Raw genomic sequence first — 15,225 nt, 5'->3', positions numbered from 1 at the left:
AAAATAATAATAATTTTACTAATTCATTACCCAAGCATGAATGTATCTTTTGACCAAACACTGGACACCCAAATAGAAAAATATTTTTATATTGATATAAAAGGTACTTAATGCAAACCACAATGAACCAAGCCAGAAATGAGGTACTTAGGTCAATATCTCCGAGACCCAGCGACGAGCGTGTCCTCTCCCCACTACTATGAAGCCCTACTGAACCTTGTTACACAGCGCAGGCGCAAGCCACTGTTAGACCATTGAGTAAGGAGGTAGGCCTTCTTTAGTGAAGGGCTAAGCGAGTGATAGTAAAGCTCTGGATACATCTATAATAATAATAATAAATTTTATTTCAGATATTTTTTTTACAATCATCTTTAAGTGTAAAAAAATAACTAACTTTGAACCGTGATTTTTTCGAAAACGTTGATTAATACAGGGACCATATTTTTTATCAATTCATTAGCTAATCAATTAATAATCCGGCTCAATACAACTCGTGATTTCAATGCATAATTTGGTTTTTTCGGAGTAGTTTGTTCGAAAAATGGGTGACGGACGCCCCAGGTACAAGTTTTAGCACTTGAATTTTTTTAAACTAACATATTATTATATTAAACAAAAAGGGTCGTGCCCAGATATAATACGTGTTAACGAAATGAAAAAAATAATAATAAGATCAGTTTTTAATATTTCGGGTACATTCTCCATCTGGACTGGACGCTGAAAATTTACCGCTAGTAGAAAGACCCTCTTACGTTCCAACTCAGGTTCCATATAGAAGCACTTACACACCACCGCATTGTCAGCGTCCACAGGATAGCGGTTGTTAATTAATTGCATACACTGCTGTGGTCGCATTGCCGCGCGTCGCTTTGCTGGCGCGGCGGCGGCACTTCCATAGCAAATATTGCAATAGCAGTTTATTAAGACTTCGCCTTCTACGCAGCACGTTTTTGTTTTACTTTTCACTGCACCAGCCGAGTGCATTTGTATTTTCTCTAGGTACAAACATACATGGCGCACTTTCTTCGGGTAGCTTGTTTAAAATAAAACATTGACCATGAGCTAGTCGGATTCGCACATTTAGTATTCTCATTTGTTTTTCTAAATGCATTTAAAATTTTAAAATATTTTGAACCTACATTCGAGTTATTAAATATTTGACATATTTGTGAGTCCACGCATAATGTTTACCAAAATATTACAAGGGAAATGAAGAACGAAATACCGATGTCCTATTAAGAATAAATGGGAATAAATGTCAGAAGTCATGTTTATAATGAAACGCGGGAACCTGATATCGAATACCACTTAGAGCACAAAATTCATCAGGAGGTATAAAAGCTATGGAGTCCATTAGGCCCTCGTGGCTTTCGGTCGGGAGAATGCCAAAGGTCACCCATATTATTGTATCTTACACGGCGGACGTACATAGACACGCGTACACCTACGGTAATGCTCTTTACATTTGTCATTCGCCTCTGTGGCATTGCCTAAGGTCTGTTTGTTATTTAATTTAACCCATTTTCAGGCGTTTTAATGACGTAAGGGTCTATAGACGCAAGCCATCGGCCCATAGAAAGCTCACGTGCCGTAGTAGGGAATTATGACGTATAAACCGTACGAAATGCATAAGTATTTTATGTTTAGGAAGCCTGGCAGGTAATTTTTAATTGTTTTATTTACCTACATGTATTTAAAAATATATATATATATTTTACATGTATGAAAATTAATCCCTATTTCCCTTGGTGGCGCCATAACTTGCGATTGACTTTTATCACATTTCATCAGATTAAATGTGGAATAATGCATGCCTGCACTTTTATCCAAAACTCCAACATGATTGGGATAAAATAAATAAGATATATTTTTGGGAATTCCCACGGGAATTTCGCAATGTTAATTCAATTGCTGGGTCTAATGATTTGCGCGTACGAAGCCACGGGTAAAGGTACAAAAATAACTTCGATTAACAAGGATCTAGTCTCATAATTTAATCATAACGAGGTCTTACTCTAAAATACTATTTGGAGATTACGTAAATTTTAATTTGGTTCCATATTTGTTAGGTAGTAAAGCATTCACCTTCGACTTTTGATAACTTTTGTGTAAGATAACTTAGTATTTTTTAAAGATAGACTTGATTTTAATTTGCAAATTTTACGTTTCGTATTTGATAAAAACAATCTCTTAACACTTTGAGCACTATACTTTAAATGCCACTGCAACGCTAAATAAGCTGATCCCATGAAAATATACCGGAAACTTTAACAGAGTAACTTGGCCGCATTTAACCACAACATTAAGACTTGCTGCAACCGCCAGATGCTTGTAAAATTTTAGTAGGTATCAGCTTTCTCTCTTAATAGGTGTCATTCAATTTTACTATGCAATAATAATAAGTTCCACGAAATGCTATCGTTGCAACAACAAGTTTTGTGATAAAGCAAACGAATACAAAGATATGAACTCCCAGAGCAACTTGCCAAGTAAACACGTACCGGGGTTATCTAAAGCTATTTGTATAACTGCTTCTCAGCGCTTTCCCATTGGCATTCCACTCGGCAGCCGCGCTCATTTCACACGGATCTTCTCCTCACCCGAAAGTAAGGAACTTATTGCAACTATAAATTAGTCGTCTAGACATTTGGTGTTTACGTCCTTTATACGAACTTCAAAAACATTAGGTATAAAACTTTGTTATGGTTTCGAGGTATTAATTTTCAAATAATAATTCATTACTTACCATAGCCATCACTCTGGTTCAGCATTAGAAGGTTAGTTACATGTGTATAACTCTGGCCTTTTGATCGTTAAGTTTAATATTCATGAAACATTTTCTGAAATACAAATTATAATAATATTTATAATTACTCGTATAAGGGGCTGTTTCACCATCCATTGATTAGTGTTAACTGGCGGTTAGGTGTGATACCCGTGTTTGTTTTGTTTGAATAGACGGAGACGGCATCACATTTAACCGTCGGTTAACGCTAACCAATGGATGGTGAAACAGCCCCTAAGTATCGAATCAAGTGAGAAATACAACTCGCATTATATTGTTAGCGTGGCAAGAGCTCTTTCTTGAAAATCTTATTTTTAATAAATGAATCGTCGAGCAGACACCGAAAAAGCTTCTATGTGGAGCTGACTGTGTACATTATTCATTCACAGCACGAGCGATGAGAGTCGTCGTCCAATGCCGGCTGAGAGCGGGCAATCGTTTTCAGTTTTGTGCAGATCACTCGGAATTTCTAAATCCCAAATTAATCAATTCCGGATCGGTTGCGGAGCATGCTGTTCTTATTTTTATTTAATTTAATTTATGGATTAACTTGGTATTAACTGGTTGTAATCGAATTTGATGACTTGCTTCTATTTATGAATGCTAATATAATTAGTGAACAATTTTACCATTGCATTTTTTTTAATTTCTAGTCTCCTTAGTAGGTACACACTATAGTAGGTGAGAAGTTTTTTGGAGATACCTAAAAATTGCAGGAACTCGACTAGGCACCCCTTGTTTAATTTTAAACTATGTACTTACAGCATGAAGGCAGCACTGGTTCTCTTTGTACTGGCGTGCGCGCTGGCACTGGCTAGCAGTGACCTGGTGTGCGGCAGCAAATACTGCAAGCAAAACCCTTGCTCCGCCCCCACCATCACCTCCAATAAATGCCGCTCGCCAGCCGTCTACAGGCCCAACCACGCTGGCAAATGCGCCTGCTGTCCCGCCTGCGTTACCCTGCTGTGTAAGTATCATCAGTGAAACCTTTCATTAAAACACTGTCAATAAATGACTTCGTCTGTGACACTTTACACTACATAGTTACTACGGTAACGCGTCCGTAACTCATGGATGGATTATGGATGTGGCCGTCGGTGATTGCTTTCCATCAGGTGACCTGCCTGCTCGTTTTTCCCCTATCAAATGCAAAGAAATTCTCCTGTCGTCTATAACCTCAACGACATGCTGGGAAATGCATATGTTGTCCTGTCTACGGCGCCCTGCTGCTAAAAACAACCATATACGTCGCCATGAAAAACATATCCCTCGCACGCAACACATCTTGGCACATTATTGGTGGAAACGCTACTTTAACCATCAGCTATTTAGCTACACCTTCGACACTGCCAAAATCTGTTTAACGAAAAGTATTCTGGTGCGGCCCATGCTATGCCGAGATGGCGAAGGAAGGAAGGACTGGCCACGAATTTGATGTATAATAATAAATAATGCATGTCGTCGCTTATTCACTTCATAAGCTTAATAAAGACCACACCTCCAGCTCTAGGGTGGCATAAGTTTTGAATATGTAGGCAGGTACCTAAAATAAGAAGTGCGTGAATGCAATATATGGAAGCGATATAGGGAGGCATTGCCAAGAAGATACGATGCCATGACAATATTTAACTCTTAATAATTTATGAGCAACGCTTATCAGTTACACAATTTATTTATGAGCATACTTTTGAATATTCTGGACTTATGTTTATTTGAGTAGGGACTAAAGTCTCACTCAAAAATCCTAAAAGAAATAAGTGATGATCAGTATCCCATGAATTATAAAGTAGGTAAGGGATTGTTTAAGAAATATATTTCAGAAGGGTTAAAAACAAAGATTCGAGTCGATATCTTTTGTAAGATAAAAAAAAGGCTCACGAGGTTGCGACGGAGCTGTGCGCGGGGGTTGATCAATCTGATCCCACAGTTAATGTGTGAAATGAAGTGGCGGATGAGATGACTCTAGTAGAGTTATATTTCTTGAACGAAGAGCTGAAATATGTTCTTTAAAGTAAAGTTAAAAAAAGGTTATGATATCAATTCATCTTTAGCCGTTCAGTATTCTTTTTAAAACTCCTTAACGCACACTCATCGACAGACATCGTAGCGGTACCAGATCGCAAGTGCAAGCAGGTCAAGAAAATCTCACGATCACCGCTTTTTACATCGGAATAGAACTGTAAACAATTTTTCCCTTTCGTACTCGAAGTTTTAATTTTTTGTTGATTTACGAAATTCTTCTAATCACTATGGACAAACAAAACTTTGAAATAAAAAGCAAGTAAACAAAACTAAAACTTGAACATCATCTAAGCTAAGACCTTTAAAAGAGCAATTCTTGTATATATTTATTTTGAGGATCTCAGAAACGTCTCTAACGATTTCGATGAAATATGCTATGTAGGGGTTTTTGGGGGAGAACAGTCAATCTAGCGTGGTCTTATCTCTGGGAAAACGTATAGGTATTTTTGTAACTATCAAACGCGGAAACTTTACATCCCCATATTTGTATTTATTTTCATGGTTGCCCGTTAATTGAATTATGAGCAAGCACGCAACACGGAATCTATAAGACTAACTCAGGCATATAAGTAGCATGAAACAATATAAAATATGAAGCGTAGTTTTCTTAGATATTTATCGTTTTCACAAACAAATTGTAATAAGATGGTTTTTTTGGAATCTTTTTGTATTTTTTATTTCAATTCCAAATTTTTACTTTTACGGTCATCCCGTAAAACCTTAATTGAAAACCTTAATTGATTTTTCTTAATTTGATTGCTTAATAACGATATAACGATAATAAATGTATTTTCTTTCTTTCTTTCTTCTTTATATCTCTTGTCCGGGTTAGCGGTTAGTTCCAATGGAGTGCCGAAAGTTTCTCGATGAGGGCTACGGTATAGATGTCGCTGGCGTCACTGCTTAAGTGGCTAAATGGGAAACAGACAGGCTGAGATATGTGGTGCATAGGCATAGGGGAAATTCGTGTCTGTACCGTTGTCCAGCAGTGGTGTAGCGGTATAGCACGTGGCACGGAATGCCGAGGACCTGGGTTCGATTCCCAGTGCTGGTCTTATTTTTCTGGTTTTTCTGTGCGTGCATCTATATTTCAGTTTGTATTTTCAAATTGTAATAAATAAATAAATTGTAATAAATTGAAAATTGTAATAAATTGGCTTCAAAAATTTATAAAGAGATTTTTGTAGACGTCTGATTTCTGATTGATAAGTTGATAACGCATGGGTTACATCTAAAGAAGTTTTGTAAAGCGAAGGTACGGGCTAAATTCCGCGCTAGAATAGTCTAGTCTAGTAATAAAATAAACCTCACTAATGACAAAAACATACAACAATCGAGTTTTTCTTTGTCCAAGTTTGTTTTTACAATAAATAATATTATTCTGTAATAACTACGACTACTTACTTACAAAATTTCCACTAAACCGAAAACTGCCAATTCAAAGGACAATCCTTCTACCTGAAATGAAATGAAAAGTTTTTATTGATGCAGGAACAGTGTACAGCGTCAGCGGGCCCCAAACTTGCCTGTATCTTAGGCACCCTGAAGAGTTGGTATTCCAAACAAAAAAAGGAATAACAGTATTCTTAATAGGTGTACAGAAATAATAGTTCAGAAGAAACAGAATAAAACCTTCCTAATCACTACCAATGCCACAATATAAAATAATAAAAATAATAAAACCGGCCAAGAGCGTTTCGGACACGCCCGAAATAGGGTTCCGTAGCCATTACGAAAAAAATAAGTAATATTTTTTAAGGATTTCGTATTTTGTACGGAATATTCCAAGTTTAGGTATATTTTATGCCTTAGGCTGCTATTTACTCTTAAACTACTAATAATTCTCAAGAAAACTTATCCTTTAGGTATAGTTTTCCTTATATAAGTTTGATATGTAGGTAGGTTTAGATTTTAGAGGGGGGGGGACGCTCGATTTTAATGAAAACTCGTTTTAGCAACCCCCTAATGGTTTTAAAAGACCTATCCAACGATACCCCACACTATAAGATTGGATGAGAAAAAAAATCACCCCCACTTTACGTCTATGGGAGGTACCTAAGTACTCTAAAAAAATATATTTTTGAATTTTTTATTGTACCATTTTGTCGGCTTAGTTTACATAATATATATTCGTGCAAAATTACAGCTTTCTAGCATTGATAGTCTCTGAGCAAAGCCGCGGACGGACAGATAGATAGACAGACAGACAGACATGGCGAAACTATAAGGGTTCCGTTTTTGCCATTTTGGCTACGGAACCCTAAAAATGGGTGATGGGAGTATGATGTGCTCGTGTGTTTGTGTGTGTGTGTGTATGTGTATGTGTGTGTGTTTGAGTGTGCGTGCGTGCGTGTTTTCACCTACGCAACTGCTCCGTTTCTAAGTATGTTACCGTCTAGTTGTTCATGTAAAATTACGAGCGCTGGTTTGTAAAACACAGAAAGACGTTTATATAACTGGATACGTATGTAAATTAGATTAGATACCATGGAAATATGAAGATCATGTCTATTTCTGAGAGGAGATATAGGACTAGGAAATACGGAATATATGTAACATAGCTTCGTCCTATTGTTAGACAACAAGCCATAGTTGCACGGCACGGAGCATGGCTAATGAGTCCTATCCGCACCCGAGGGCATAGAACTTATTAGGTAATCCATTGTTGCAAAGTCCTTCAAAGTAGTTCTTCTTATTATTTAATAATTTAAGACAATTGGATACAGATGATGAGAGTTAAATACTTGGCGAATTATTTCGCTTTAAAATGGAAATAAGGAGGTAATCTTGAGGAATTCTAAGTACGTAGCCAGGATAAACAAACGTTTCACAACTTTGCAGCCCTTAACAAAAACTTTTGCTTGGAAAATGTGGTGTCGGTTAAAAAACATATCTCGATTTTTTCCCTTTTGTCACTGATCCGTACCTAGTGAAGAGAGCACAGTGTTTCAATATATTCGTTCTAAATATTCGTGTCTTGTGACTTTGAAGCATGCAACCTTATTTAATAAATACAGTCAAAACCGTTTACGGCATGAAGGAACAGCAATATTTGGTAGTTAAACATTGTTGGTCGTTATAACCAGTTTTATTTTGGTTTATAAGATCGTGTTTAGGGATCGCATAATTATTGTTGAATGTCTGAATATAATGTTTGTCAGAATGTATCGTTTGTCATAACTCTTTTTTTTCTGAATCCAATAATTGTTCATAATTGTTACGAAACAAACCTAACTTAGGTTAGGTTAGGTTTGTTCAGGTTAGATTAGCCTCATGTTTTTTTAAGGTGCTTATTTTACAATTTCAGGGGAAAAAATACGACAAACAATAATTCCGAGAAACAAATAGTTGGAAAAATTATGCGAACTTTGGCGCGCCGTGTTGAGACATTCATCATCATTCATTTGGTCGTTACATCAGATTCGTTATAACTGACGTTCCGCGGTCAAAGGTACCTTGTGGTCGGTATGGAGTTACGTGCATTCTAATAATCTGCAATTGTTAAACTATCAATATCAAAAAAAAACATTGTCCTAAGTATTATAGTTACGAAGACATCATTTTTTGAAAAATGTATTGTAAAATGTGCAATTTCAGGAAACAGACTATTTGAGTTTAGGTACCTCAAAAACTATGTTGCCGATTTAAGTTACATAGTGGACTCGTAATACAAGTTCTATAATTGCAAATCAAAACTTGTATATAGACCAAATAATATGATCGCTGACTTATTTCAAGGAAATCATGTTTTGCTTTATTTTCTGTTTTTTTTCGCAGTAGGTAGTCATGATTTTAAAATGTCTGTATTAGAAAACAATTCCTAAAGGAAATAAAGAAGAAAAGCCAAAACTAGAAATCGAAATTATTATTCTTTAATATTTTCATGCAAAATCACGAAAATGACAGAATTTAATTCTAATGTAACAATCAACATTATATTTTTTCGCATAGATAAACAAAATCCTTTCGTTACAATCAAATATAACCATTAACTTCATTATCAAATATGAATTTTTAACTTTTTAGGTCACTTGAAGTTACATCACATTAATATAGTCTTTGTGTCATACATTTTTGAAAAGGTACCTTATGGAAACAAACATACAACATGTGAGTATGAAATTGATAAAATTATTATACTTTAAGTTCTGGAAAACTTTTTCATTAATGTTTACCCTTATTTTAAAACTAAATTTCCACAAAGATGATTTTGATTGATTTGCTTGCTCTAAACGTCTTTTTAGGGTTCCGTAGCCAAAATGGCAAAAACGGAACCCTTATAGTTTCGCCATGTCTGTCTGTATGTCTGTCTGTCTGTCCGTCTGTCTATCCGCGGCTTTGCTAGGGGACTATCAATGCTAGATAGCTGTAACGTTGCACAGATATAATATGTAGCAACTACGCAGACGTAATGGTAGGAAAAAATTTTTTTAGGGTCACGTAAGTGGGTTAATTTTTTTTCTTGACTAACCTATAGTATTGGGTATCGTTGGATAGGTCTTTTTAAACCATGGTTGACTAGACGATTTTTAGATTCAGCGATCTGTTTGTGAAATATTCAACTTTAAATGAAAAAAAACATTAAAATCGAGCGCCCCCCCCCCCTCTCAAACTTACAGTTGGGAAGAAAAATTTGAAAAAAAATCAGTATGGTAGATAGTATATCAAATTTACAAGGAAAATATAACGGCTAAGATTGCTTGAGAATTATTAGTAGTTTAAGAGTAAATCGTCGTATCCCCCGAAAACTGCCCCTATGATCATAAGGGCTTTTTTCTTTTATTTCATTTTTACATTCTACATTAAATTAGGCATCTTTGAGTGTAATAATTGTCTTTATAAGTTGAAAACTTTTCTTGATATTCAATTTTATTAAAAGGCCACTATTTCCTGGCGGCAAAATTTGACGTAAATAAAAGCCACTATCGCCATTAGGGCTATTCTTTGAGGCGCGAACCGCGCGCGTGCGGTGCGGGGTGGGGCACAAGCGCCGCTCATTCATTACTCCGCGGACTGCGATTGTGAGCGCTATAGTCTTGCGTATTGGAAGTATTAGGACTTTAAATAGGTAGTGACTAGTATATAGCATTTGTATGGCTAGTTTTCGTGTCACATTGGATATTTTTCATATTAATTTTAACTACCAGCGTTAAGAACTCCACCTATAATGAAACGTCGAGCTCGGAAAATAGTGCATTTAGTCGTAAAATATAATGTAGTTGAGAAAAGAAAAGTCATAAAAGAGTTGAAAATAGGTAGTAAATTACAACATACACACATATTTTGAGATCGAGTAATAAATAATTACTTCCTTATATCTTTTTATAATTGCTGAGCTATAATAGAACGTATTTTTAATTTACACTGTCATAATCTTCGTAAAACGCAGAACAAGGCCCTTGTGCTGATTGTAGCATTTTTCTGCGGAATCGAAAAAAAGCTAATGTATGGAAGAGAAGAAGCCATAATGGCATTTGTGTCTTTATTCTACGACAAAATAATTATTTTGCTTTAATTAATGTGTTTAAGTGTTATAAAATTAGGTTTATTGGTGAATTTGAACAGTAAACGAAAGTAATTTCGGTTTTCGATGTGTTTTCATCAAATTAAAGTTAAAAATAACACTTAATTTTATTTAAACTATATGAGTCCTAAAGTCCATAGAGGCTTTTTTATGATTTTCATTTTATCATTTAACAAAGATTTTACTATAAATAAGACTTTAAATTTACCTTTCTGTAGGCTGTTTTTGTATCCACAATTTATATGAAAGAAAGCAAACCTATTGAGTCTCCAATGCCACCGGATTGTAAACAAGAGATCGAGTTTTTACCTTCAAATTAAATCAGAAGTAATTTTAGAATTCAACAATAATGTGAATTTGCCCGAGCTCGTTATAAGTATAGAAGAAACAGAACAAAACAATTTTAAGACCGAATAGTATAATCGGCCACTATGTTTAGCGTTTGTGGACTATGAAAAAGCCTTCGATGTAATCGAGACCTGGGCTGTAATGCAGTCTCTTCAGCGGTGCCATATTGATTATAGATACATCGAGGTGTTATAGAGTTTGTACAGCAACGCCACTATGACGATCCGGTTGTAGGACGAGAGCACACAACCAATCCAACTGCAGCGAGATGTGAGACAGGGAGACGTTATTTCTCCGAAACTGTTCACAAATGCGTTGAAGGAAGTTTTCAAGCTCTTGGACTGGAACAGGTTCGGCATCAATATCAACGGCGAGTACATCACCCATCTTCGTTTTGCGGATGATATAGTCATAATGGCAGAGTCGCTGGAGGAGCTCAATAATATGCTCAGTGACCTTAGTATCGTCTCCCAACAGGTGGATCTTAAAATGAACATGGACAAGACTAAAATCATTTCAAATGTCCATGTCACACCCGTGCCGGTTATCGATGGTAACGATACACTAAGTTGCTGACCACTATGTTTATCTTTGACAAGTTGTCCAATTGGGTAGGTTCAACTTTGACAAAGAGATCACCCGAAGAATCTAACTCGGATGGGCAGCGTTCGGGAAACTTCGTAATATCTTCTCGTCCAATATTTCGCAGTGCCTGAAGACTAGAGTCTTCGACCAGTGTGTGTTGCCAGTGACGACTTATGGCGCTGAGACGTGGCCCTTGGCTGTTGGCCTTTTAGAGAGGCTCAGAGTCACGCAACGAGCTATGGAGAGAGCTATGCTTGGAGTTTCTTTGCGCGATAGAATCCGGAATACGGAAATTCGTCCAAGAACTAAAGTCACCGACATAGCTGGAAAAATAATGCAAGTTGAAGTGGCAATGGGCGGGTCACATCGCTCGAAGAACAGATAACCGTTGGGGGAGATAAGTCCCCGAGTGGCGACCACGAACCGGAAGACGAAGCGTTGGCAGGCCTCCCATCAGGTGGATGCAAGAGTTATCGTTCATTGTGGCGGTCTAAGGGGGAGGCCTTTGTTCAACAGTGAACGTCTTCCGGCTGATGATGATGTTACTAAAGTTCATTATCACTGATCTCAATTAGCGCCGACATGAGGCTCATCGGCATCGCCTGCGACGCGGATTTTTGTCGTCAGAGCCTTCGTCATCGCAGAAGAGTGGCTTACCTGTCGGTATTCTACAGGCTACATTTCGGAGAATGTGCTTCGGAATTGCACGACCTTATTCCACCTGCTCCTTTCTTCCACAGGTCGACCAGAAGTAGACGGGGTCTCCACCCTTACGTTGTCAGTATTACAAAAATCCGCACAAAGCGTTTTCGCTCTTCCTTCATCAACCGCACAGCAAAAGAGTGGAATTCCCTGCCTGCGACTGTGTTTCCTGAACACTACAATTTGGCCGCTTTCAAGTCCAGGGTGAATGAGCATTTACTAGACAAGCGTGCTCCATCGTACGTAGGCCTCATCCTCGCTTTCCATCAGGCGTGATTGAGTGATTGTGGCCAAACGCAAGCCTATACTGTATAAAAAAAACAATGTTTTAAGATTAATACGAGAAGAACAGTGTATTGAGTTTTTTTTATGGTCTGAGAGGCGATTTAACTGTTTTTTTTTTAAATATTGCTACTTACACTTAATTTCTTACTTACTTTCTTTTATACTTATTTGAGATTTAAGAAGCAATTATATTTTTGTGTTTTTCTATATTCCTAAAGTTAATTATCTGATCTAAAGATTAACAAGAGAAGAACAGTGTTTTTTTTTTATTAATTACCTATTATAATATTTTTTAATGCCTGAGAGGTAATTTAATTGTTTTTTAATAGTTACTATTTTATTAAAATAACTCGGATTTTACTAAAGATTTTATCTTTATTTTTTTTTTGTTTATTTTAATATTCAAATTGTACATTTTCTTGAAAAATTAATTATTTTCTTGAGCGATGAAAATGGTTAACCAGCAATTTTTTAATTGAGAAATGACTTAATGGCGATTGCGACCTCAACATTTCCGACGAAAAAGGCCACAACATTCCTAAGAACCAAAGTTTGGTGCTTTCGAGGGTAAATACAACGGAGAATAAGGAATTAAGGGACATAACTATTTTAAATTCTATTATTATTACCAATTTTTTTTTCTAGACCAACCACAGCATGTTAATTCATGATACTAAAACAAAAAAATATCAATATCTTTGTCATTATTTTTAATAAACACAAAAAAGCTGCTCCTGAAAAGTTGCTGTTTTGCAATGACGCCACTTTTCGTGGGATACGACGAAATAGCAGCCTAAGGTTTAAAATATGATACCCTAAACTTGGAAGATTCCGTACACAAAACGAAAACATTAGAAAAATATTATTTGATTTTTTCGTAATGGCTACGACGGAACCCTATCTTGGGCGTGTCCGACACGCTCTTGGTCGTTTTTTTTACAGAAATAGACACCACCGCGAACTTGATTTCTGAGACTCACTTCACCACCAATATGTGCATGTAGGCATTTGCGTTTTATAATCGGTAATGGCTGAATACCACTGGAACTACTTATAAATAGGCTGAGGCTGAGTAGATAGCAAGTCGGGAAGACTTTCTAAGGGGTCATTATCTTGAGATTCTGCCAGTTGGGGACTTGGGCAAAGTATGTCTTGGGATTCAGATGGTACAAATTGTCATTTTTTTTTCAAATAGAGACAGAGAGGGAACGATGCGTAAATGTTAGTGCGTTTAGTGCAGATGCGAGCCAGCAAAGTCAAACTATAGACGGAGGTACCTAGGAGTAGAAATGACAAAAGCGAAGCATGTTTAAACATATAATGGTCATAAGGTACCTTTACTACTAAACTTGAGAGCCATAACTAAGTGGCTTTAAGCTTACTTATAATGAAAATAAAAACAGGTAAAGAATTCTTAGATCTTATATTTTCTGAAATATACTAATAAAAAAAACGGTATTTTTAAGCCACTTTTAATATCTCCGAAACCAAAAACCGCTATAAGGTACCTTTTACCGCGGAACGTCACTTAACTGGTGTCACTATTAACGGTTTTGATTGTAATTTGATTTTTATTGTTTTCCAGCCGAAGGTGCCTCATGCAAACAATACAGCAAGGAGATGGGAGAGACGCCGTCCGCCGTGTGCCGTGAGCCCCTTCGCTGTCTAAAGGGCGTTTGTACTAACGCTCCTCTCAGAAACTAAAATAGAATAAACAATGAAAACACTTAAAACTATATCGATTTTCATCCAAGTCTAGCTTTTATTATATTCCAACATATCTACGTGCTAATTAAATAATATGTATTTAAATTAAATCATTTCTAACAACGATCGACTTAACTTATTGTTATTAGAGTCTGGGTCCTTTAAATCTATATAAATAAAAATGATTTGAAGTAAATGTATGCTTAGGATGCGACATTTCAGAACAGCTGCAAAGTAACCAAATGAATTAGTGTTAATGATTTTGGTTACAATTTCAGTATAAAAGTTTATTTTTTAATTTAACTTAACCTTGAAAGATTTCTTTAAGCACCTCGTCGACGTTGTTTTTATTAGCATATATAAGTAGTTATAAAAAAATAATTTCATGGGCGATTTTATCAGTATAATTTAACACCTATAACCAGGCATTTTACAGCTAATTCATTCAGCATTCATGTTTTGTCTATCTTTCAAAGTAACAGATGAACAGTAAGGAGTTGTTAAGTATGACCTCAAATAAGCTTAGAAAGCCTTTATAAGAAGGGAGTCAGGTTAAGTTCACCTTTAACTTAAATTCAACATAATTTTGGGCAGCTATTGAATTTAGAAAAGTAATTAACCTCAATTGAACAAGGAAATACGAGTACCGAAAGCACCCATTCCTTACGTGTCTCCACGTGAAGCGAGAGGTATTTTTCATTCGTTCTTACCCTTGCGTAGACTCTTCAGCTCACGCAGTACTATTAAGCATGAAAATAATTAATCATATACGTTACTTGTCTGTTTAGGGGCTACAAACCATTATTAACAAAAATCTGAATTAATCTCATCTTTACTTCTAGTTTAGCGAAGAAATGTTTGATAAAAATAACTGGTAGGTTTGAATCTGCAACTTTTTCCTACTTACTAACCTAATTTTAATACCAGTTTATTATTATAATTGAATATGCCTTAAAATTGTTAAGTACAAAACAAATATCACTGGATTTGGTATTTTACAAGCAAAACGAATATTTAATCGAATTAGGTATTATCGGAGTCCCAATTTCCGATTCGTTGTTTGCGAAGGAAATATCAGGGAGGTAATCTCGTACTTTGCATTGTTTATCGCAACTTTCACCATTTAAATACAATATTCAGTAGGTATTTGTTACAAGAGGACGGGTGCCCGGAGAATTTGCGGAATAAACGCGAACCAAACAAAACCAAATCTCTCCGCTGAAGTGATCGATTTTGCTCACATTCGAGTGTGCCCTCTTCACGACCA

General features: G+C 36.2%; 1 protein-coding gene across 1 annotated transcript; it reads left to right on the top strand.

Moving 5' to 3' along the window:
• Nucleotides 1-2,497: 2,497 nt before the first annotated feature.
• LOC141428218 (fungal protease inhibitor-1-like) lies at nt 2,498-14,082 on the top strand. Its single transcript, XM_074088065.1, has 3 exons — nt 2,498-2,606; nt 3,550-3,752; nt 13,837-14,082. The coding sequence occupies exons 2-3, from the start codon at nt 3,551-3,553 to the stop codon at nt 13,953-13,955; spliced, it is 321 nt and encodes a 106-aa protein (XP_073944166.1). The 5' UTR covers nt 2,498-2,606; nt 3,550; the 3' UTR covers nt 13,956-14,082.
• Nucleotides 14,083-15,225: the final 1,143 nt, after the last annotated feature.

Source organism: Choristoneura fumiferana, chromosome 5, assembly GCF_025370935.1.
Source record: "Choristoneura fumiferana chromosome 5, NRCan_CFum_1, whole genome shotgun sequence".
In the NCBI taxonomy this organism is placed as follows: domain Eukaryota; kingdom Metazoa; phylum Arthropoda; class Insecta; order Lepidoptera; family Tortricidae; genus Choristoneura; species Choristoneura fumiferana.
This window is presented reverse-complemented; position numbering and strand designations above follow the sequence as displayed.

Coding starts and splice junctions, on each gene's coding strand:
- LOC141428218 (XM_074088065.1), top strand. CDS start 3,551: ATGAAGGCAGCACTGGTTCTCTTTGTACTGGCGTGCGCGCTGGCACTG. Junction 3,753..13,836: donor CGCCTGCGTTACCCTGCTGT/GTAAGTATCATC, acceptor ATTGTTTTCCAG/CCGAAGGTGCCTCATGCAAA.